This window comes from Nannobrachium achirus (genome assembly GCF_963921795.1).
Source record: "Nannobrachium achirus genome assembly, chromosome: 18".
NCBI lineage: Eukaryota > Metazoa > Chordata > Actinopteri > Myctophiformes > Myctophidae > Nannobrachium > Nannobrachium achirus.
The window spans coordinates 10,111,181-10,133,149 of record NC_137825.1 but is presented as its reverse complement, the minus strand read 5'-3'; the positions used below and the strand labels follow the sequence as shown (position 1 = coordinate 10,133,149).

General features: G+C 43.6%; 1 protein-coding gene across 1 annotated transcript in view; it reads right to left on the bottom strand.

Moving 5' to 3' along the window:
* Positions 1-2,862: 2,862 nt before the first annotated feature.
* Positions 2,863-21,969, bottom strand: part of nrg3b (neuregulin 3b) — a gene marked incomplete at both ends in the record, with an annotated part of 585,734 nt that continues 566,627 nt past the window's right edge. The window contains 3 exons of the mRNA XM_080747178.1: positions 2,863-3,766; positions 19,065-19,241; positions 21,215-21,369. Of these exons, the coding sequence (XP_080603304.1) occupies positions 2,863-3,766; positions 19,065-19,241; positions 21,215-21,369 (1,236 nt within the window). The remainder of the gene's footprint in view (positions 3,767-19,064; positions 19,242-21,214; positions 21,370-21,969) is intronic.

Below are 21,969 nucleotides of genomic sequence, written 5' to 3'. Positions count from 1 at the left end.
ATCCTAGCAGAGCTATCTTCTCCTGCACACTGCCTCACGCAGGCCACAAAACCAACAGTCACACAACGAACGACACAGGTCTGTTGCCATGGAGATGACAACACCTGCCCACTCGGGAAAACGTGAAGCGTGTGCTGTCTAATATCGTCGCTGTTGGCTGGGAACCTCAGTATGTCCTAAAGACCATAAAATTATCAAGCGACGACTCAATGAGACACTTTTTGTTATACACCATAATATACAGCTCTAGACGGCCAGTGGTGTATTGCTGCCTCATACTGTTAGGGAGTGGTACTGCACAATGACACAGAAGATGCCAGTTCAGTGAGAGCAGTGGTTCTCAAAGTGGATTCCAGGGACTCTGTGGGTTCCTTTAGGTGGGGTCAAAATTGAACCATACAAGTCTGTAACTCTGACGGCGTACACATGGAACCACACCTAACCCTAGTAACCCTAACCCGTTAGGGTTCATTTGGTTCCATGTGTACACTGTCAGAGTTAATGAGAAACCTTTACATTTTAAAGTTTGAGAAACACTGAGTCAATGAATGACACAAAGGTAAAGTAAGAGGTGGAGCGTTTGAGAAAACATTTGGTGCTGCAGCCCCACGTAGCCACCAGTCGGCCGTGATAGAGGACAAATAATAGTAACAGGGGTCATCATCACTATACGCTGGCTTGTGGTGGACTTTTTTGTCAAAATTAAGTTGTTGCCACAGACATACAAAATGAGTGAACAATAATATTACCAGAAACACAAAGAGATCTCTAAATTAGCCCTGAATGACCATAACATGTCTGTAACTCTGTCTGAGAGTGTACACATGGGTCCTGGTCCATTTGGTTCCATTTGTACACTCTCAAAGTTATGGTGGTCTTTGCAAATAAAACAACATTTGATAGTGAACTGATAATGTGCCAAAGTGTCACAGTAAATCGGTGTCATACATATTCTGGAGAAAGCCTGGAGACTTGACATTCAGTAATTGGGTCTTATGATCAAAATAAGAACATTATTATAATAGTGTGTAAAACAGAAAATCTAAGATTTACCACAGACAAGACCAAGTCCAAGTCCATGTACAGACATATTGATGACCCCTGCATAGTAAGTAGCCCTGGGGGAACGCTTGGCTCCCCGAGCAATGTGGCCCCTTGGACAGGAGCCTATCTCCTGTTTCTGTGTAGCATGAGGCAGCTTGATGTACTGTACAAGTTCACCCCCTGGACATGATGCTAGCATGTCACACAAAATAGGCCTACACCAAGCCCCCAGAACCCTGGGGGCGCCCTGAAACCAAATGGACATGGTGGCCGTTTTGAGGTACTGCAGTTGGGTCTACTCACATGAACGCGCGTCTAGGCTTCTTTGTATTGACGCGCGATCATACCGGAAGTGCTCGTTCATGAAGCGCGTCCATGAACACAAATTATGGCGCAAAACGCGTCACAGTGGCCCCACTACGTCACGGTTTTACTAGCCGGAAGGAGGGGTGAAAACGCCTCATGCGCTGGGTGAGCAACTCAATGCAAGTGGACGGGCGGGGATATCTGGTGTCCTCTCTATTCTTATTATAACTCTATGGCCTACACCCCCTGGACATGATGCTAGCATGTCACATGATGTAAAAGTAGGCCTACACCCCCCTGCAGTAAAGGGGAAAGTTCACTTTCAAAACGAACTAGTTCATTTCATAGTTAATAATTCCACATTGTCAACTAAAGTTCATATATGGTTCCCCAAAATTAGCTATCTTAGTCCTTTTTAGTTCTTTTTAAACCATATTTCTTTTTATACTTTTGGCTATTCAAATGAATGTACATGTATTTTGTATATTACTTGCTGCAAGCTATTATTTGTCAAAATTATTGACACAGCCCATATAGAACCACACACAGCAATTATTTCATCCAACTTAACAATGAGGTGCCCACACTGTTTAGGTGCCCAGTGCCCACTCTTCCTGCACCCTTATTGTGAAGGCAGAAGTTTCTCACCATCTAGCATGTCGCAGGGAACTGATAAAAGCACCAACCTAAGGGGCAAGTTCAGATCAATGGTGAGAGAGTAGAAGAGAATGAAAGTGGTGAAAAAAAAGAATCAGTAGAAAATGTAAAAAATTAAAACAATTTAAAACGGTATTGTTCAGATCTATGATTTGCAATGCGATGGGACCAGGCGTTACTCATCAAACCGCTGTCCTGTCGACAAATCAATGAGATTCAAAACTCCAAAACCTGAGGAGAGACGTACTGTAGATAATCTAATGAACAACTAATAAAACAGCAATTAATTAGCAAGGCCATTGCTCATTGTGTCATTGTCAGACTGAAGTGAAAGGAAAAAACGTTAACACTGTAATCATAATCTTTATTTTGTCACAATTGCATGTCAAATATATATACGTCTATATGACATATATTATGTGACATATACTTTCATTTCTTTACAATAGAGAAACAACATAGAGATGACACACTATTTTGGTTTCTAAGTAGAAGCTGTGTTTAAATAGTGGCATTTGTCTTCTTTTTTTCTTCTTTTTTTTTCTTCAGTACACTTTTTAAATCAAGCTCCCATCCAAATAACGTTGTTTTTGTTTTCTGCATTTGATTCACATGTATACACAACACTGTGTTTGTGTTTTTGCCTATTTTCTTTTTTTTCTTGAATAATTTGATGTCTTTTTTTTTCTTTTTTACTCATGTCAATAAATGTCATCTCTGTCAGTCGTGGAGTCACTGCTCGAGCTCCCTTCCATGGCCCCATGTTGAGCCATAAACACATGCCACCCGACAAAGGAAGGCCAGTTTTAAATCGGAAAATCAACGTCCACGAAGCGCCGTAAAGAAATAATCCGATCAGCTTGCAGAGGAGGAGGAGGAGGAGGAGGAGGAGGAGGAGCAGGGCGTAACGTCTCCGCGTTCTCTGCCACCGGGGCCCTTATCGGCGGCCGATACGCGGCCCGTTCCTCCGTACACTACAGTGGTCTCTGCTCGGCAGGGGGGCCGCGGGGGGGCCTCCGTTTGGCCCGTGGCGTTGTTCAACGCCGTGGCCTCGGCGCTACCGGGGAACGGAGCTCCTCCTCCTCCGAGGGCGTGCTTGTCAGTCCCGCCCTCCTCCTGATCGAGCGCGGCGGTCGTCGTCACTACGGTAACAACAGTGTCCATGCCGGCGCCGCATGGCAGATCCGAACACGACCCGGCGGACCCCATCGCGGTGGGGCCGCCGCAAAGGCTTCTGTTGTGTCGTTTCGAGGAGTTCCCCCCCTCCAGTTCCACCGCCGTTTCCACGGGGCGGGGGGTCTCGCGCATAACCGTCGGCGGCGCTGGGGGGCCTCCACGGCTCCTCCCTCCTGACCGCAGGCTGCCGGCGGTGGGATGCTCCACAGGACGGGTGGGGGTGGTGGTGGTGGTGGTCTCCCCGGGGCTGGGGGGCGACGCGGCCGGGCCCACAGGCACTGCGGCGGCGGCGGTGGTGGTCTTCTTTCGGGCCGGAGGCGCGGACCGCCACTCGGGCTTGGGGAGGACGCCCACCGCAGCGGGCCGCTCGTCCGCCCGTTCGCGCGGCTGCTGGAGGGAGGGGATGATGGGCACGGAGCGGGCGCGGAGGGACGGCAGAGGGGCGGCGGGCGTCCCCTTGTCCAGGCGGGTGCAGGGGACCTCGGTCCAGCCCGTCCTGCTGGCAGCAGCAGCAGCAGCAGCAGCAGCGTGGGGGGTTTGCATATTTGAGGTCAGGTCAGTGGCTCCTCCTCTGGTGCTGTACCTGCAGGGAATGGAACAGAAAGGACAGGGTGAGAGACGCTTACATTTAGGACTCAGGTCTAGACCAGGGGTTTTCAAAGTGGGTGACGGGGCACCCTCGGGTGCCGCGAGGGCAGTCCAGGGGTGCCGCGAGATAATTTGATAATATTTGGAATTTATTTGGACACTTGAAAAAATATTTAGTATAATTTTAAACTTGAAGTACAAAGTTATTTTCAGTCAGTTCTAACCAAAATGGCTATTATCTCAACGTTATCCTCGCGACATAATCACTAAAATATCGTCACTGTCGGGCAGAAACCTCGTATCTCCAAGTTTCAAATGTGTACGTCTTTTAGTAAAGCAAAGCCCTGCTTCATCATACAAGACCGTCGCACAAAACTAGTGAAAACCGCCGATCTACAAGCACACAACGTGTGCTTGTAGATCTGCTGTTTTCACTAGTTTAGTACATTTTATAGATGATAAATACAAAACGAATGGTTTTGGACATACAAGGTTTCCACTCGACAACGACGATATGCTATAAATATAAGGTGCCTGGAGTGAAAATTATAATATAGGGGTGCCTCGGATTAAAAAAATATTTATGGGGAGCCCTGAGACCAAAAAGTTTGGGAACCCCTGGTCTAGACATTGTGTCCCATGGTTTCTCCTCCCCTAGCAGTGGTTCCTTACATGATCCCCAGACGACAGTGAAGTGACAATTTAAGGACTTTTATGTTGTTCTAGGGACCCCCCAGAAGCAAAGATTGCAGCTAAAAGTGTTCGCTTTAAAATAAAACATATTCAAAGATTTGCACACATTTTCATGTTTTATCAAAAATAGCAGATCTACAAGCTCATAGCGCGGCACTCAGTGGCACGCTATGAGCTTGTATATCTGCTATTTTTGAATAGCCAAAGTATAAAAGAAGAGACCATTACTGCTTCAAAATGGATCAAGAAAGCATCCAAAAGAACAGGTCAAACTTTGGCCAAATTGTCAAATAATATAAGAAAGAGGTAGCTTGGCTGCAGCCCCTGAAGGGCTAGCCACGCCCATTAAAAAACTATGTTCAGGAGTGAAACTAAATGAAAATTCTGCCTGAGTATCAGGCTGAGAAAGAGGTGGAAATTGTGAAAATAGCCTGCAATTTATACCTCTATATTTTATCTGTGGAACCGAGTCAAACTACAAATGTATTTATTTTTCCTGTCCAGCATGTGGTTACATGACAGTTTCCTATTTCTTTACACAGTCCCTCGCATTTTTATTGAACTCTGCAACTCTCACTTTTTGGCAAACCATTGTTTCACCCAGTGCCAATTGCCTATGTAATCCTGGGCTCTGCTCTCCCTCGCCTGGGGAGACAACAAACTGACTTCATGCTTCCTTCAATGCATGAGTAGCCCATGTTGTTTCTTTTCACCTGACAGGGGGGATTTCCCTGGTTTGGACGTAGCGTGTGGAAGGAACACGTTATTCCAACCAGTTCCTCTCCCCTCCATCAGGCGCCCCGGCTGGCCAGGGGGAGGCATTATTGAAACCAGGATTACTGCATGTTTTTGTGAGGGTATCAACCCTAGGAGACACAAGGAGAACATGCAAACTCCACACAGAAAGGCCCTATCGCCGACCCCACCTAGGGTGTGGGCGCTGATGACGCGGAGGGAGAAACACGCCCCCAGCACCCACAATGTCCCCCGGCGGGAATCGAACCCAGGACCTTCTAGCTGTGAGGCGAAGCACTAACCACTGCGCCACCGTGCCCCCTGCAAGATCTTTTAAGCTGCCCTGGTTGGGTAGAAGAGGGCAGACAAAGCACTGCTGCTGCATCGTAAGGTCGATCCTCTTCTCCACATTCACAGATGGTTGGGATAGTTCTGTAGCCCCATCTGGACATAGCAGCTTTTGATCACCCCGTTCCTGTTCTCAGGCCGTTCACGATCCGTGGACCAGCGTGCACGATCTACAAGCGCACAAGCGCTGTGTAAAAGGTAAGAAAACCTCAGCAGTGAAGCGGAAAGACGATTTTTAATTGTTGCTGTCGCAGAGTTCAGTAAAGGTACTTTACATAATTTGAACCGGGGGGTCCCTGCCTGGTTCAAATATGATTATTTTAGGTGGGTCACGGTCTGAAAAGGTTGAGAACCACTGCCCTAAAGGAGGACAAGAGAGATATCAGGGAGACAACAGAGATAACGTCTCTGTCTCTCCTCGTGTGAGAAATGTTTCTACTACGGTTAAAGCTCTCCTGCACTCAGAGCTTGATCCCACCTCTCTCTCCCTGAATCGTCTGACTACGTTAGATCTATTTGTTCTTTCTTCAGGGACTGGATATTCATAATCTTTGTGTAATTATTAATAATCCTTAAAATCTGGGCAGCCTGGGGGAGCTCGTATAAATGTTTAAGCGAGAAAAAACCTCCTCTGTGCAGCATCGCAGATTTAAAGTTTTTTTGGCATCAAAGCTGCTGCATTCCTGATCCTGTCCTGTGTGGGTTTACTGAAATATGTTAACTAAATACTGCATTGGACTGGTGCATGTGTGTGTGTGTGTGTGTGTGTGTGTGTGTGTGTGTGTGTGTGTGTGTGTGTGTGTGTGTGTGTGTGTGTGTGTGTGTGTGTGTGTGTGTGTGTGTGTGTGTGTGCGTGCGTTCGTGCGTGCGCTTGGTATTTGATCACTGTCAGGGAACAACTGTTGCTTTTCAAGAAGTGTTAAAAAAAGAACCTGGGTTCCAATGGATTCTTAATTTGTATATTATTTAGTCACAGTAGTTAAAGCTTTTTCTAAAACGGCTAGTTCAATTCTTTGATTCTGATTGGCTGGTTGATGTTTAATATGAGACTATAACCCACACCTTGAATCAGTTTATATCAAACCCAGGTGCGTTATTTCTTTCCACAGTGTTCCACAGTGCACCAGTGCACCTGTGTTGTTTCTGCAGCCTGCAACTACTTTCTTGCAGAACAGACCTTATTGTGTATTATTAGTGAAATAGAACAGTTTTAATTGGTACATGTCTATTTTCATGTTGCCATGATATTGTAACCATTTTAGAAAAGCAATAAGCCACGTAAGGCTTGTGGTTACCTGTATTTTACACTGGCTGAGAGGGTTGGAGACACTCGGCTGCGCCTCATGTCTCCCTACGCCTCTCAGCCGGTGTAAAATACCAGGTAACCACTTGCCTCTTGTGGCTTCAGGGCCGGACTTACCATTGGGCTAGGGTGGGCACGCGCCCAGGGGCCTCAGGGGAGGGGGGCCTAAAAAAAAAAAAAAAAAAAAAAAAGAATTAAAAAAAAAAAAAAAATTTTGGACCCCAAAAAATTTAGTAGGCATGATCGCAATCGCGAAATTCCATGTTTAACCCCCATACCAACCCCATCTTTCAAACATGGCAGCCATGTTTGTTTACATTTCAAGAAAACATAATGGCTGCTAGCTCATGAATGCCTGAACGGATTTCCATTCAGATTTTTTTGTTTGAAAGCTGTGAACAGTGTGCACACACGTGGTGCATGATCTAGGCATGGGCGTGCATGATCCGTGCACTATGAATTACATGGAAGTCTATGGAGAGGGAGGCGGTGTGGAACTTGGAAGCCATTTTGAAAAGACCCTGAATGAGTTAATTTAATGATGAAATTTTAAAGTATTGCAATCCAAATAAAGTGATATTTGTGTTTAGTTACAGTACATTTTTGTTTTATTATTGAGCGCTTCTGCTCTGCTGGCCGCACTGCATATAGCTGCTCTGAAAACTTAGTGCAGTCTAAAGCCCGCCCACTCTATGTATCCGGTACTTTCCACACACATAGGCTACACACATGCACGCAAACTCCAATTCTGTATCCGCGTGTGTGTGTGTGTTTCGCTGCATGCTAAATAAATAGTAACAGCTATCTGCAGCTCCTTGTTAGACTGTTGTGTGGGGAATAAACACCCGAAATTGATATAAAAAGCACCCAAAAACAGGTAAAACCCCCAAAAAATTACGCCTCTGCACACAGTCACATTATGCATGGGCCGGTCCGGAGGTGAGGTCACGGTGTGGTCAGGTGGACCGGAGGTGGAATTTTTGCGCGCGCACGAGGGCCTCTTTATTTCCCCTTGCCCAGGGGCCTCATGTCATATAAATACGGGCCTGTGTGGCTTATTGCGTCATTAATTTCATTTATAAAACCCACAGAGCATTCATTTACCAAACAAAAAACAACAACAACATAAATAGTTGACATATGGAGATGTTTCTATATTTGTGTGTGACTACATGACAGTGTGCCATGGTATTTCCCTGTTTGTCTGCTATTCACTGCTCCGTCACTGTTTCATCTTTTCAGCAGCAGTGTTGCCAGCTTTCATGACATGAAAATGTCAGTCCCAAAGCCCAAATATAATAAGCAACTTCTGCATTTTAGAAACAACAAGACCAAAAACACACAACCCGCGACTACCAATATTTACAAAATGCACAAGCAACTTTACAGAAGAACAAGTCTATAAGTCGTTTATAATTAGCAGACATGGCAACAGTGCTTTTCTTTTCAACACCCTCTCTCTCTCTCTCTCTCTCTCTCTCTCTCTCTCTCTCTCTCTCTCTCTCTCTCTCTCTCTCTCTCTCTCCTTCTCTCCAGCTGTCCTTCACGCCTCTGTTCTTCTCTTTGTTTCATTATTTCCTCTAATGTGTCCGCCGATGCCAGAAGTACTTGGATATTTCACTTATAGGTAAAAGTAGCAATATACCACAATATAAAAATACTCTTGAGTAAAAGTGTTGGCATCAAGTACCAGACATAAATAGCAGATCTACCAGCTATTTTCAGATGTATAAAATAGGGCTAATGTGGTTCATGTATTGTTTTATAGTTGTGGGCTCGCTGAAAGGCGAGACCAGTATGTTATACCAAAACGTTATTGTCTCAACCAGCCGAAGGCTTGGGGGAGAGTATGTTTTCACCTCTGTCCGTCAGTCAGTCCGTCCGTCCGTGCGTGCGTCCGTGTGTCCTCCAGTTTGTTACCAGCTAATCTCCGGCGCCGTTGGCCCGGTCGCTGCCAAACTGAGCACACACAATCCCTGGATGCCAATTCAGAACCTCTGCCCCACATTTTTCACATGGGCCTGTTCTAGCGCCACCAGGAGGCCAATTTGTGCAAAACTACCTTTTGGCCAGTACTCTTACAGATTTCGTCCACAAATCACGCAAATCGGTAGAAAGTATCTCTACAGTCATGTGATCGACATGGATCTGTCTGATTGTCCATAATTTTTCTATCCTGATTGGCTGAGATTGGCTTTCAAAGTTTGTAAGATTGGTCAGTTTTGAACAAAATGCCTCAAATCACGAACACAGCGTGCAATTTTTGTGAAATTGTGCACGCACATTCCCACTAGGCCGAGGAAGTAATGCCACTTCAAACTTTTCAAATCAGCCTCATGGTGGCGCTATAACAGGCCACCTGGCCTGGTGGAGACCTGTGCTCGGAAGAGCACTGCCTCTAGTTTTTTATTTTTTTATTTTTAAGTTTATTCTCCTAAGAAAAAAATACCGACAGTACAAAGGCAGTGCCCTTAGCCAATGAGGAGCAGAGTTCTTGGTGACATCACCACCAACAAGTGCGACCTGATATAAATAACAACACGTGGGCTCGAGACCAGTATGTTATATCAGTATGTTATACTATACTTTATAGACCAGTATGTTATATCAGTATGTTATACTATACTTTATAGACCAGTATGTTATATCAGTATGTTATACTATACTTTATAGACCAGTATGTTATATCAGTATGTTATACTATACTTTATAGACCAGTATGTTATATCAGTATGTTATACTATACTTTATAGACCAGTATGTTATATCAGTATGTTATACTATACTTTATAGACCAGTATGTTATATCAGTATGTTATACTATACTTTATAGACCAGTATGTTATATCAGTATGTTATACTATACTTTATAGACCAGTATGTTATATCAGTATGTTATACTATACTTTATAGACCAGTATGTTATATCAGTATGTTATACTATACTTTATAGACCAGTATGTTATATCAGTATGTTATACTATACTTTATAGACCAGTATGTTATATCAGTATGTTATACTATACTTTATAGACCAGTATGTTATATCAGTATGTTATACTATACTTTATAGACCAGTATGTTATATCAGTATGTTATACCAGAACTTTATCGACCAAAGGTTATTCTCCTCAAAAAACTGACCGACAGTACAAAGCAGGGCCCTTAGCCAATGAGGAGCAACCAAAGAGTATATATTTTTGTGCCCAGAGTAGTGAAGTGTGACATAATTTACGCATCATACCTGGTTCGCGATTTTTTTTTCCCCCATTCTGAATCTCCATAGACCTTTTTCATATCGCGTCATATAAGAACTGTGTTCCAATTATAAACAAATTATCTCAACGGTTTGACTCATATGTATATGAAGAATCAACTGATGGTGAGAAAACGCTAATGTTACTGTCGCCGAATTAGTTACATTTTCGCTAGAAACAGGCTTTATCAAATAATGTGTGACTGACTATCATAAACCATATAGAGCCACCTCGCCGACAATATCGCAAAGACCGTTAGTTTATTTTTGGACCACAATGCTTCTATGATACGATTTAAGATGACTCAATGTTATTCTCCATAGAGAATTACTTCCGTGGTACCGGGGGATGAGCAAGTCACGTCATGACGTCATTGTTCTATACATGGTGTTCCATGTGAGCCCACACTGTTTCGTAGGAACAGTAGTTCCATGTGTATATTAATTGATATCTGCAAAGTAACCAGTGACTAAAGTTTTCAAATCATTGTAGCAGAGTAAAAGCAGCATAATATTTGCCTTTGAGATGTAGTGGAGTAGAGAAGTAAAAGTACTGAAAACTGGAAATACTCCAGTAAAGTAAAAGATACCTCAAAATGATACTAAAGTACAGCACTTGAGTAAATGCACTTTACACCACTGCATCTCTCTCTCTCTCTCTCTCTCTCTCTCTCTCTCTCTCTCTCTCTCTCTCTCTCTCTCTCTCTCTCTCTCTCTCTCCTCACATACCATCCAGAGACTTGGCTGTTGTTTCCATGGCAACTAGGGAGAGATGGGGGGGGGGGGGGGGGGGCCAGCCACAGCACCACAGCACCACAGGGAGAGAGACAACCAGCTGTTACGGTCCCCGAATATAGAACACACTTTGGGGAAATTCCCATTCTGCTTCCAAATTGAGGAATGCCCTGACACCATCCATTAACCTGGACAATTAGGCCTGAAAAATACCTAAACAATTAAACGGTTTTCTGAAAAAAATATGTTTCTATGATCAGTGATGCTCAAACTTTTTAATGTCAAGGACCCACTATCAACTTTCCTATCAACTATGTTGACATGGTAATAAAGTTATTATTGAATCTTGAATCTTAAATCTTGAATGTGTTCCCGGACTTAAAGTGTTGAAGTTAATGTGAAAGCTATCAAGAAACCACAAGGGGAGGTAAACGCAAATTCACCTTTTTGAAGCGGTGAAAACCGCTTCCAAGGTATAGCTTTGTCTGTCCAGTGCATGTCCAGTCCAGAATGAAGAATTGAGGATTGGTCAAGCTTCACATGACAATTTGGCTCTCCAGACAAAATCATTCATCATTCAGAACTAGAACTAAAGCACATAGAAGGTATAGATCTAGAAAACAGAATGTATAGATTTATAACACATAGAATAAAAATTCACCGCTTCACTTCGAACCGAGGTTCGATTTTTTTCCTTTTCACATTACAGTGTTTTGTATTTGTTGATGGCATGTATTATGGTGTGATTCCTTCATGCTATGTTCATGAACTGAATACATAGGACATTAGGACCACTATGGAATCAATCAATCAATCAACAAACAACAACAACACGCTGTTAGTGTTAAATGCATCTAGGCCTACTTCTGGCTATGAAGGGTAACTCATTGCTTTCTCTAACATGAGACATTTGCGTGAGCCGTGCATCATAAAAATCAAGTCTTTTACATTTAGAAAGAATCTGTGATAGTGATACGCCCTGAGCAAGGAAGGCCCAACTTTGGTTCTGAAACCTTGTCTGAAACGCAGTCATGGCGTCTGGATATGGTTGACGGTTCGCTTAGTTTGCGTAGTCGAAAAGGGCCATTAGTGTGTCTTTACTTTTTGTATAACAAGGACTTCTTGTTTCAAAGCATGTGAGAGTGTGAGTGCGTGCGTGCGTGCGTGCGTGCGTGCGTGTGTGCGTGCGCGTGAAAGGAAGACATTATTAGCCTGCTACAGATTCTCTCCGCAGTCCTTTGAAGGAACTGCTGAGCCTCCCTGTTTGAAGAAGGAAATGATGTAAATGGGTCACAGGAAGAGCTGGGAGTCTCCCAGTGTCTGACACCTCAGGCTGCCACCACCCCTCACCTTAAAAAACATCACCAAAAGGTCTAAAAGTTAAAGATGCAATGCCATGATTCCCCCCCCCCCCACCCCCCCCCCCCCCTAAAACATGATGATCAGGTAATATGATAGGAGGATCTTCCAAAAAAAGTGTACAGAAAACCCACCAGTTCATTAGGTATGCCTGGTTGTCAGGTGGGTGGTGCCCCAGCTGAAGTTAGCCACACCCACAGTGTTGGGTCAATAGTAAAAGGGGAGGGTATGAGTATATGTATGATGTCATTTATTTAATCTGTGTTTTTACACAGGGATACACAGGGAAGACATATTTGCATATTATAACCACACCTGGGGGTCTATTAGAGTAACGTTAGCTCGATCCATAGACACTAACAAAACCTAAAAAGTACAACACTATGGCACCACCTCTTTAAATATGTTGATGAGAAGTATTTTTTTTAATGGAATTAATTACATTGGGTAAAGTATACCCAACGTTAGGGATGGTGTGACAAAATTAAGCGTTAGTGGAACAACTCTGCATAACCAGACGACCCCTAAATGTGCTTCTAACTAAGGCTAATAAAAACACCATGGAGAGGTTGACCATCACACTGTAATATAGTCCTGATCTCATCACTGGTTCCAGGGCTATGATGACCCTCTAATGAATGCAGGTCCCAGACAATTATGGATCCTGCTCCTTTAATCTATTTGTTGATCCGGTTCACCGTACCGTCTCTGGCTGCGATGCTTTTCCTCCGGGCAAAACTATACAGCAAAAGAACAGAAGTCTATACCTCCAGAATGCTGTGGTTGAAAAACACGTGTAGGAGTGTCCTATTCCTACGGACACCAAAGCATGAGAGTTATAAGCATCCGTGGGTGGAAATCATCAGAGCCTGCAGCTGTGTTGGCTTTGGGACGCCTAAACACAAGGCAGACTGACACCGTTTACAATAGATGTACTATAGTCTAAACCAGGGCTTGTTGTTAGAAAAACATTTAACACCCTTTACATGAGATAACAGTTTCAACACAACAGTTAAAGCAGCACTACGTAACGTGTTTAAACCAGTAAGACTCCCTAATCGGGAGATAATCGACCGTCACGTCGCATACACAAACTTTAGAAGGCTATCATAGGTAATCAGGAGGGAATATGGGGAATGGGACAGACCCATGTTGATGACATGACTGTAGAGATACTGTGTAACGCTTCGCGTGATTTTAGGCCAAAATCTGTAGGAGCAGTGTTCAAAAATGTGTTTTGCAAAAATCCGCCTCACGGTGGCGCTAGAAGAGGGGCATGTGAGAAATGAAGGGCGGAGGTTGTGATTTGCCATTCAAGGAGTGCGTGTGCAAAGTTTGGCATCGATAGGGCCAACGGTGGCAGAGACAAGAGTAGGGAAAAAAGTGTGACGTGACTTAACGTGACGGACAGACAACGGTCATGTCTCACCAAGCTCTGGTCCATACCGTTAGAAGGAGTTCTCCTTAGCACTATGTCCGCACGGAGACACTCTTCCTGGATGAAGACTGTTTTTACCAAACAGCACTTCCAACGTCACAGAGCCGAAGAACACCCAACAAGACTAATGCTCTGTTAATGCGGTCCCTCTGACCTGCGCGGTAGTCTCCATCCGCTAGATTATTTTTCACTTTGCCCTAGAAATGTATTTTAGAAGCGTGGTGGGGGGCCTAGCGTGTGTTCGCAAGGTAGAGTAAGCTTTCAACTCCCAAAAGCCACCTTTGTTTTGGTGAGTAGCTAAACTGTATTTTTCATTTTTACTAGAGACAAGAAGCACCGTATTATTACTGACATAGCGTTAAGGAGAACTCCTTCTAAAGGGCTTTGCACACAGGACCGTTGCGTTTCTTTCCGTTTGCTGCATGATTAAAACGCATTGGATTTGGTGTGCAAGGCTGTGAGGAATCCACACTGTGGATCCGAAGAGGAGTCATAAAAGGAGTCAATGAGTTTTTACAGCATGCGACAAGACGCATGAATTGAACTGGATTAGATCGGGAAAATACGCACAGCCGCAGCCACCTGCCGCATGGCAAATTCGGAGCCGAGGTCATAGAAAATCATTGTTTTCTTTTAAAAAATGGAATCGTCCGTTTTTTCCGTGTGAGCAAGCAGGCAGGCCACGCAAGACTCATGCAAGAAGAAAAGAATACTCATCAGACCACTTAACACGTGTTTAACCCATTTAGGCCTAGCATTATTGAATGCTTTAACCAGTGAAAAATAGCAGATATACAAGCTCACAGCGCGGCACCGAGTGCCGCGCTGCGAGCTTGTAGATCTGCTATTTTTGAAAAAGTCGTGAAAATGTGTGCAAATCTTTGAATATATGTATTTTCAAAGCGAACGTTTGTAACTCAAATTTTGCTTCTGGGTGGTCCCTGGAACTAAATATTTTGAGATGGGGGTCCGTGCACGGACCATTTTGGGGGTCCTTCACATGAAAACAGTATGAGAACCACTGACATAGTAGTCTCTCAAGAACAGTCTAACTGAGCTCCATTCAAGTGAAAAGGACCTTTTCTTTGACAATGGCTGGCCAGATTGCTGACATAGAAACATAGGTTTTTCCAAAAATCTTAGAAGGATTCAAAAGACACTTATAGAATCGGGTCAAAATTCAAATTTTCACGATTTTTCAAAAAGAGCAGATCTACAAGCTCGCAGCGTGGCACTCGGTGCCGCGCTGTGAGCTTGTAGATCTGCTATTTTTCAATAGTTAAATCATAGAATAATGATACACAAAATGTGTACCCGTTCTAAATGGTTTAAGTGGTCAGATGGGTGGGCCGTACAAACGCCTTCAGGGTTTTAAAGCAGGCCCTGAACCAGAAAAAGAGAGGGAAAATGGTAGAGCAAGTGAACCTCTGAACTCTGTGGTTGGTTTGACATTCACGGCGGCAGCGCAGAGAGGACGTCAACAACCCGGATCGATAACATGTAATCTCAGCAGGCTGATGTTTAAGGTCAACAACTCTCCTCTCGCCACGAGCGCTTCAATACCAGGGTTACTCACTCTCTGCTCAACCGTTGACACACCGTCACGTAACAGCAGACAACCTCCACTCTCTCATTCACCTGAAGGCTGACACCTGCGCCCACATTTCTTGCCTGACTTAGGCCATCTAGGCCTGAACGCGAATCTGTACGTGTCACTTTAGATTTGAACCACATTATTTTATGCTTTAACTATTTAAAAAAAATAGCAGATATACAAGCTCACAGCGTGGCACCGAGTGCCACGCTGCGAGCTTGTAGATCTGCTATTTTTGAAAAATCGTGAACATTAATTTTGTGCAAGTCTTTGCAATATTTTTGACCCGATTCCATAAATGTCTTCTAAATCCTTCTTCCAAATCAGTGGTTCTCAAACTTTTTCCATGTCAAGGACCCCCAAAATTACATGTACTTGGCCACGGACCCCCATCTCAACATATGTTGTTCCAGGGACCACCCAGAAAAAAATATTTGAGTTACAAATGTTCACTTTTTAAAATATATATTCAAAGAGAAACACTCTGTGCTGCGCTGTGAGCTTGTATATCTGCTATTTCTTTATAGTTAAAGCATGAAATAATGGTTAAAGTGGTGACACAGTTATGCGTACCCGGTCTAAATGACTTAGCAGGGTTCTCTGTCCATTCTGACAAGGGAAAACCCATCCGTCGGTGTGTGTGATGAGGGCAAAGTGTCAAACAATCACGTCTCTGGGAAACACAAGATGCCTGCCCTCCCAGAATACCTCATCTAGATCAGGGGTCCTCAACGTTTTTCAGGTCAAGGACCCCTTGTAGCTGAGATAGCAGAGAGAGAGATGAAGCAGCTGGGACCAACCTACTACATATTGGATTCACGTTCTCTCTTTCATGTTAACACATTTCCCTTTGGACGATTTGGATGATCTGGGAGTAGAATCCTAGATAAATCCACGTTTCTGAATTCTCTAGCATTGGTCTGAATGGACAGCCAACTACCCGGAATGAGTCCCTGCTTTACTGCGGGGTGTATCAAACAGTCGTCTGATATTAAACAATGAAATAAAGGCAGATTTACATGTTGTATATGGCAGCCAAGTGCGGTAAAATCTGAAAACGCCACACCTGTGAGCGCCTTACGCTGCCGGGGTGGATTGAAAATAATGGGGGCGGCGGTTCTTACGTGAGCCGTCCGCAGCCTGTGTCCCCCTTTAGCAAGACCCTGAACCCCTAACTGCTCCCGGAGAGCAGGTCGGTGCCTCGCGCTGTTTCCCTCAGCCGCGAACGTGGGAAAGAAAAGGAGGAATTGTAATGCAGCGCTTTGGATAAAAGGTGCTATATAAACGCACCATTTAGCTCCTGTCAGCTGTAGGTAATTAGTATGGGGACCACTCCTCCCCTGCACTTGTACCACTCTGCACACAATCATTAAAAACAACCACAACTTTGTCCTGTTTAAGCCTAACGTGATTACAAAGCTACTCAGCGGAGAAAACAACACGCCGGCCTGAGTGCTTTTAGCACTACAAAAACAAACAGAGATAGAAAGTGCAGGTACGTTGCAGACAGGGACATGCAGTGCCATCCAGATGGGGACCTTTGCTTCTAAATGGTAAACGGTGCATTTATATAACGCCTAAGGCACTTTACAATGATTGTGCATTGCATTCGCCCGTTCACACAGCGATGAACCAATGTTCCTTCTAATGCTTCATTGGTCCGCCGAGTCGCTGTACTGAGTCTAGAGTTCTCAGCGGGCCTGAAAATTAAGGCCCGGCCCTAATTTGGCCCTAACTGGCTAATTAGCATACATTTTAGGCCCTACCCAGCCCGAAAAAGAGTAAAAGTAATAAAATAATCAAAAAACATTATCATTTTTTTTTAATCAAAAAATATATTTTCTTTTTTCATTTAACTGGAGGCCCGGCCTGGCCCGAAAATGTTGTGTCGGGTCGGGTTTGGGTTCGGGTAGAATTTGAGAACTCACTGGTTCTCAAAGCGGGGTACAGTACCCTCAGGTTTCCTTACGGGGACCCATTGGCCCTTACAGTCCTGTAACTCTGAGAGTATTCACATGCAACCAAATGGACCCTTATTGATCCATTTGGAGGCAATTGAATACTCTCAGAGTTATGGGGGGTCCTTGAAAATAAAGTAACACTGATTAAGTATATACTGTAGGTTTTAACTGGTTTAAGTAAACGTGAAATTGTCTGGGTTTTTCCTTCAGTAAGCAGACCTTATTAACATGCTGTCTGGGATAATAAATAAATAAATAAAAAAGCACGTCTTTGACATCAAGGTCATCATTTGAGCATTAATCAATGTCCAAATCTGTCCTTACACAAGTACTTCCTGCATGAGTTTGGCCTGACATTAAACCACACTCTGTCTCACTTTCAACTTGAAAGCTCTTTGACCATGATGTGCCACTGAGGATGACTGGGATGTGGTCTGAAAATGTAAGATAGTCTGAACCACAGAGAAAAACATCATGTTGAGACTGAAGTCGTTCTGCCAACAATCCTTCCTGCTTGTAATGTGTCATGGAACAGAGCCAGCGCTTCTCTTAACGTCACTGTCGGGTAGAAACCTTGTTTACAGAAAGTATATGTTCTACTAATGTGAAAGTGTCATTGTTTAAGACATATTGCACTCCTCTCTATACAGCTCCACCTGTGGTCGTCTTATGAGAAATCTAGTATGCAAAGGTTGCTGGTGAGTATACTCCTTAAAAAGCCCAGAGGTGCTAGTCAGATGTTTGTCACTGCTGGAGTGAGCACTTTTAGTTCATGCAACGGCTGGATGTATTTACTAACAGCATCACTGTGGTGCTCTCAAGCATTATGAGCAGTCAGCATCCAAACTAAAATGCCTGTGTGTTTTGCCAGTGGGTTATGCAGTATTTATTTAACATTTGTTTTTTAATGATTTCTATTGCCTGTCGTGTTTCTTTTATTTCTATTCCCTGTACGTTGTTTATGGACCTGAGTCTGCTAATAAAGATTGAACTGAATTGAAAATGTTCAGAACTGTTACCTTTCAGAAATCCTTAAAAATAAAGAAGATTCACAATTACATGCACAATTACAATTACAATGTATGCATTTATCAGACGCTCCAGATCGACTTACAATAATCAACATATACATCAAATGTAAAGAGACAGTGATCAAAGGAAAACCAAGGTCTTGGCATCAGTCTAAATAATATACTAACCCTAACTCAAAAATAATTACCTGTACAATTTAACTATAGGACAATGAACGTAGCATCTGTTTAAATAACATGCTATTTAAATGACAAATGAGCAAGATGTGTAAATCTGCTATTTTGCTGCTTTTGAGTGACAATGTAATATGATGAAGTAGGTCATTAAGGGGGAGAAAAATGGAGATACAACGTTTTTGCCCGCCTGCAATGTTATGATTACGGATAGAGGGACATCCATCCCTCACTGATGTGGCTTTGCCATCAAGACCATGATGAGGAATGTGTTGATTAGAAACGTAGGCCTACACCTGAAATGAATCCACAGAGGCTCACCGTAAAGACCCAAGCCAATAATTTGAGGAGACTCTTTGTGTCTCCATAGGGAACAAAGCAGGCTCTTTGTGTCTCCATAGGGAACAAAGCAGGCTCTTTGTGTCTACATAGGGAACAAAGCAGGCTCTTTGTGTCTCCATAGGGAACAAAGCAGGCTCTTTGTGTCTCCATAAGGAACCAAATCAAATTATTGTCTTAGGAATGTGACAAAAACTAAAACAAATATTCATGAATTCAAGTCTGCATGGGGTGAGTAATCTTTCTGGGTGAACTATGCCTTTAATAGCTTTTAGCACTAGTTGACATTGAAATGTGAACGTGTTTTAAAGTACAGTGAATCCTCACCGGTTTAGATATTCCGCCTCTACGTCCGTGGACTCCACTTCCTGCAGGTGCTTGTAGACGTGGCCGGTCACTCTGCATCCTCCAACCAGATGGTGTTTCCCTCTGGGGATGGGCGGGGTCCTAAAGTGATTGGCCTCCCTCTGCTTTGGGGCGGGGCTGAGCGAAAGGGAGCTGCTCCTGTGGACGATGATGGAAAAAAACCAGCACCGGTTTTATCAAAACAATGGCTGCATGAATTCATATGGCACTCTCATCCCCCATCCAGCATACACGTTTTTCTTCCTTAAACTCCCAAAACTAACCGTGTGTACATGTCAGTCTATATGTCTGTCTGTCTGTCAGTATCAATCCACCCAAAAGGTAGATCTTGATCTACCAGTAGATCATAGAGGCTGTGCAGGTAGACCACATGACATGTCCTAAAATATATAAAATAAAAAAATCACAAAGATCACAAAACCCCTCTTTTTGACATCTGTCAATTAAGGTGACTTGATTGATTGACATCAAGAAGGGCCTGACAGCTCCCTTCATGGCTTCCAAATTAGGCAAACTCTCTAATGCAATGCTTTGTTTTCAAGAGTTCTCAGAGTGGCAACCATAACTGCGATGTCAAGCCGTACCTACTGTATGTACAGTATGTGTGTATGTGTGTGTTTGTGTGTGCGGCTGTTCGCCGACACCGCAGCTACAAGGTAGCGCTCAGGAAAAAGGTCTATAGCATTACAAAGATCCCGAAAAACCTACCACTTCAATACAGAATGGGATGAATACTTTTTTCCACCACTATTGCCCATTTCAAGTGTATTTGTCTGTATATGTAATGCCAGTGCCGCTATTCCAAAGCCCCATCAGGTACGTGGGTAGATCATGTTGAGCTGGTCATTTTAAAAGTAGCTTTCAAGTCCAAAAAGTTTGGGCACTCCTGGTATAGGCTAACACAGCTCATTCCCACTACGGTAGTTGGGACTTTTTATTTAATAACCACTTAAGGTGGAGTAAGTGTTAAATAGCTCTACATTGAGACAGTAATGATAGTATTGCTATAGTGTGTTTGTTCAGTAACAGGAGTCTCTGTGTCTCTCCAGCTCTTTTACTAGGCTAAACAGAAAATCCATTTCCAGGTCGCGTTGCCAACTCTGGGAGAACTCATGGAGGATACGAGAAAAACAAGTCAAATTGGACGCAACGGCACAGAGGAGAGAGCGGATAGAATTGGAACCAAATTGGAACAAAAATTGGAACACTATAAAAATTGAAAATGATAAATGGGTACTCTCGCCTGATTGACTGAAATTGGCAACCCGCATGAAAATGTATTTTCTATTCATTGAAGAATTGGGGAGACGGGGAGAGCCCTGTTAGGCTGTTACTGAAAGAAAACACTCTATAGCAGTGATTACTAAGAGAATATAGAATGTTATCTTGTAACCAAAAAACAAAAACAAAAAAAACACTTAACTTTCATTACCAGAGTCCCATGTAGGGCTCTGTACTAAACGCAACCCGCTGTGAGCTTGTAGATCTGCTATTTCTGGTGAATGTTTTATTCATTTTTGTTCATGTTATTATTTAAATGTTTTATGCTTTTGCTTCTATTTTGCTCTGTGCGAAAGCCTTTCCAACGTCACATCCTTTGTTTACGTTGTGTGCACACCTTGCGTTCCGTGGAACCGGTAAAAGGCTGGCAGTGAACGTATTAATTATGGCAATTAACGTGTCAAACATGCTCTACAGTACATACTGGTCAACAAATCAAGCTTTAAAGGTAGTGGTAAGTGATTTCAGTTTCAGTTTTCATTTACTGTAGGTGACAGGCCTTCCTCCAATCATGATCAAGTGGGGGCGGGCCTTGGTGCGCGTAAGGCCCGCCCCCACTCGACCATGATTGGAGGAAGGCCCCACTCTATCCTGATTGGAGGAAAACCTGTCACCCAACTGTGTTTGAAACTGCTTTTTTCCCTCCTCAAGGGGGATAAGGCTGAAGTCCAAATATGGACCAAACACTCTAGTCTATACTAGTGTAACTAGTACTATCAAAACATAGACATATTTTGTTATTATTAGAATTAAATGAAATCACTTACCCTACCTTTAACATAATATTGTGCAACAGAACGTGTAAACAAGAGATAGATCGCCATAGTTACCTGAGGCGTTTCCCTTTGGCCAGAGCTCTGGTGACGGAAGGGGGCGGGGCCACCGTTGAAGTACCGGTCGCCACCATGCCAGCCTTACTAGACGATCCATGATAACCTGTGGCCACCATGCCAGCCTTACTAGACGATCCATGATAGCCGCAGCTCTGTAGGAGAGGGAGAGGGAGGGGAGAACAGTGCTTGAAATGCTGGATGAAACTGCATAACGCAGGGGGTTTTCAAAAATGGCTTTCAATTTCAAAAATGGGTTTTCATTTTTCACCGACGGACCACGGCACCCCTGAATTACACTGTTAATTTTTTGAATCTTATATCATAATACGCTACGTAAACATGAAGATCTTTCTCCCTAAGATACAGTATGTCACGGTGAAATAATGGGGGGAAGGTTCACCAAAGAAATTGCCAATCTACAAGCTCACAACATTGTGAGCTTGTAGATCAAGCATAGAGGCTCTAAGTCAGGGGTCTTCAACGTTTTCAGGCCGGGGACCCCCAAACTGATGGGGAGATGGAGCAGGGACCCCCTACCACCTTGTAGGGTGGGGGGGGGGGGGGGGGGGGTCGGGGCTACGACATATTTTTATTTTAAACATGTAGGTCTACAAGTTACAGCGAGCTGGGTGGGCCGTACCACTACCATTTCTAAACATACTACTTATTAACTGAGAACAAATGTCAATAATATCAACAATATGTCAATTGCATAGTAATCATGTATTCAAGCTATTCAAAATGGATAGAAT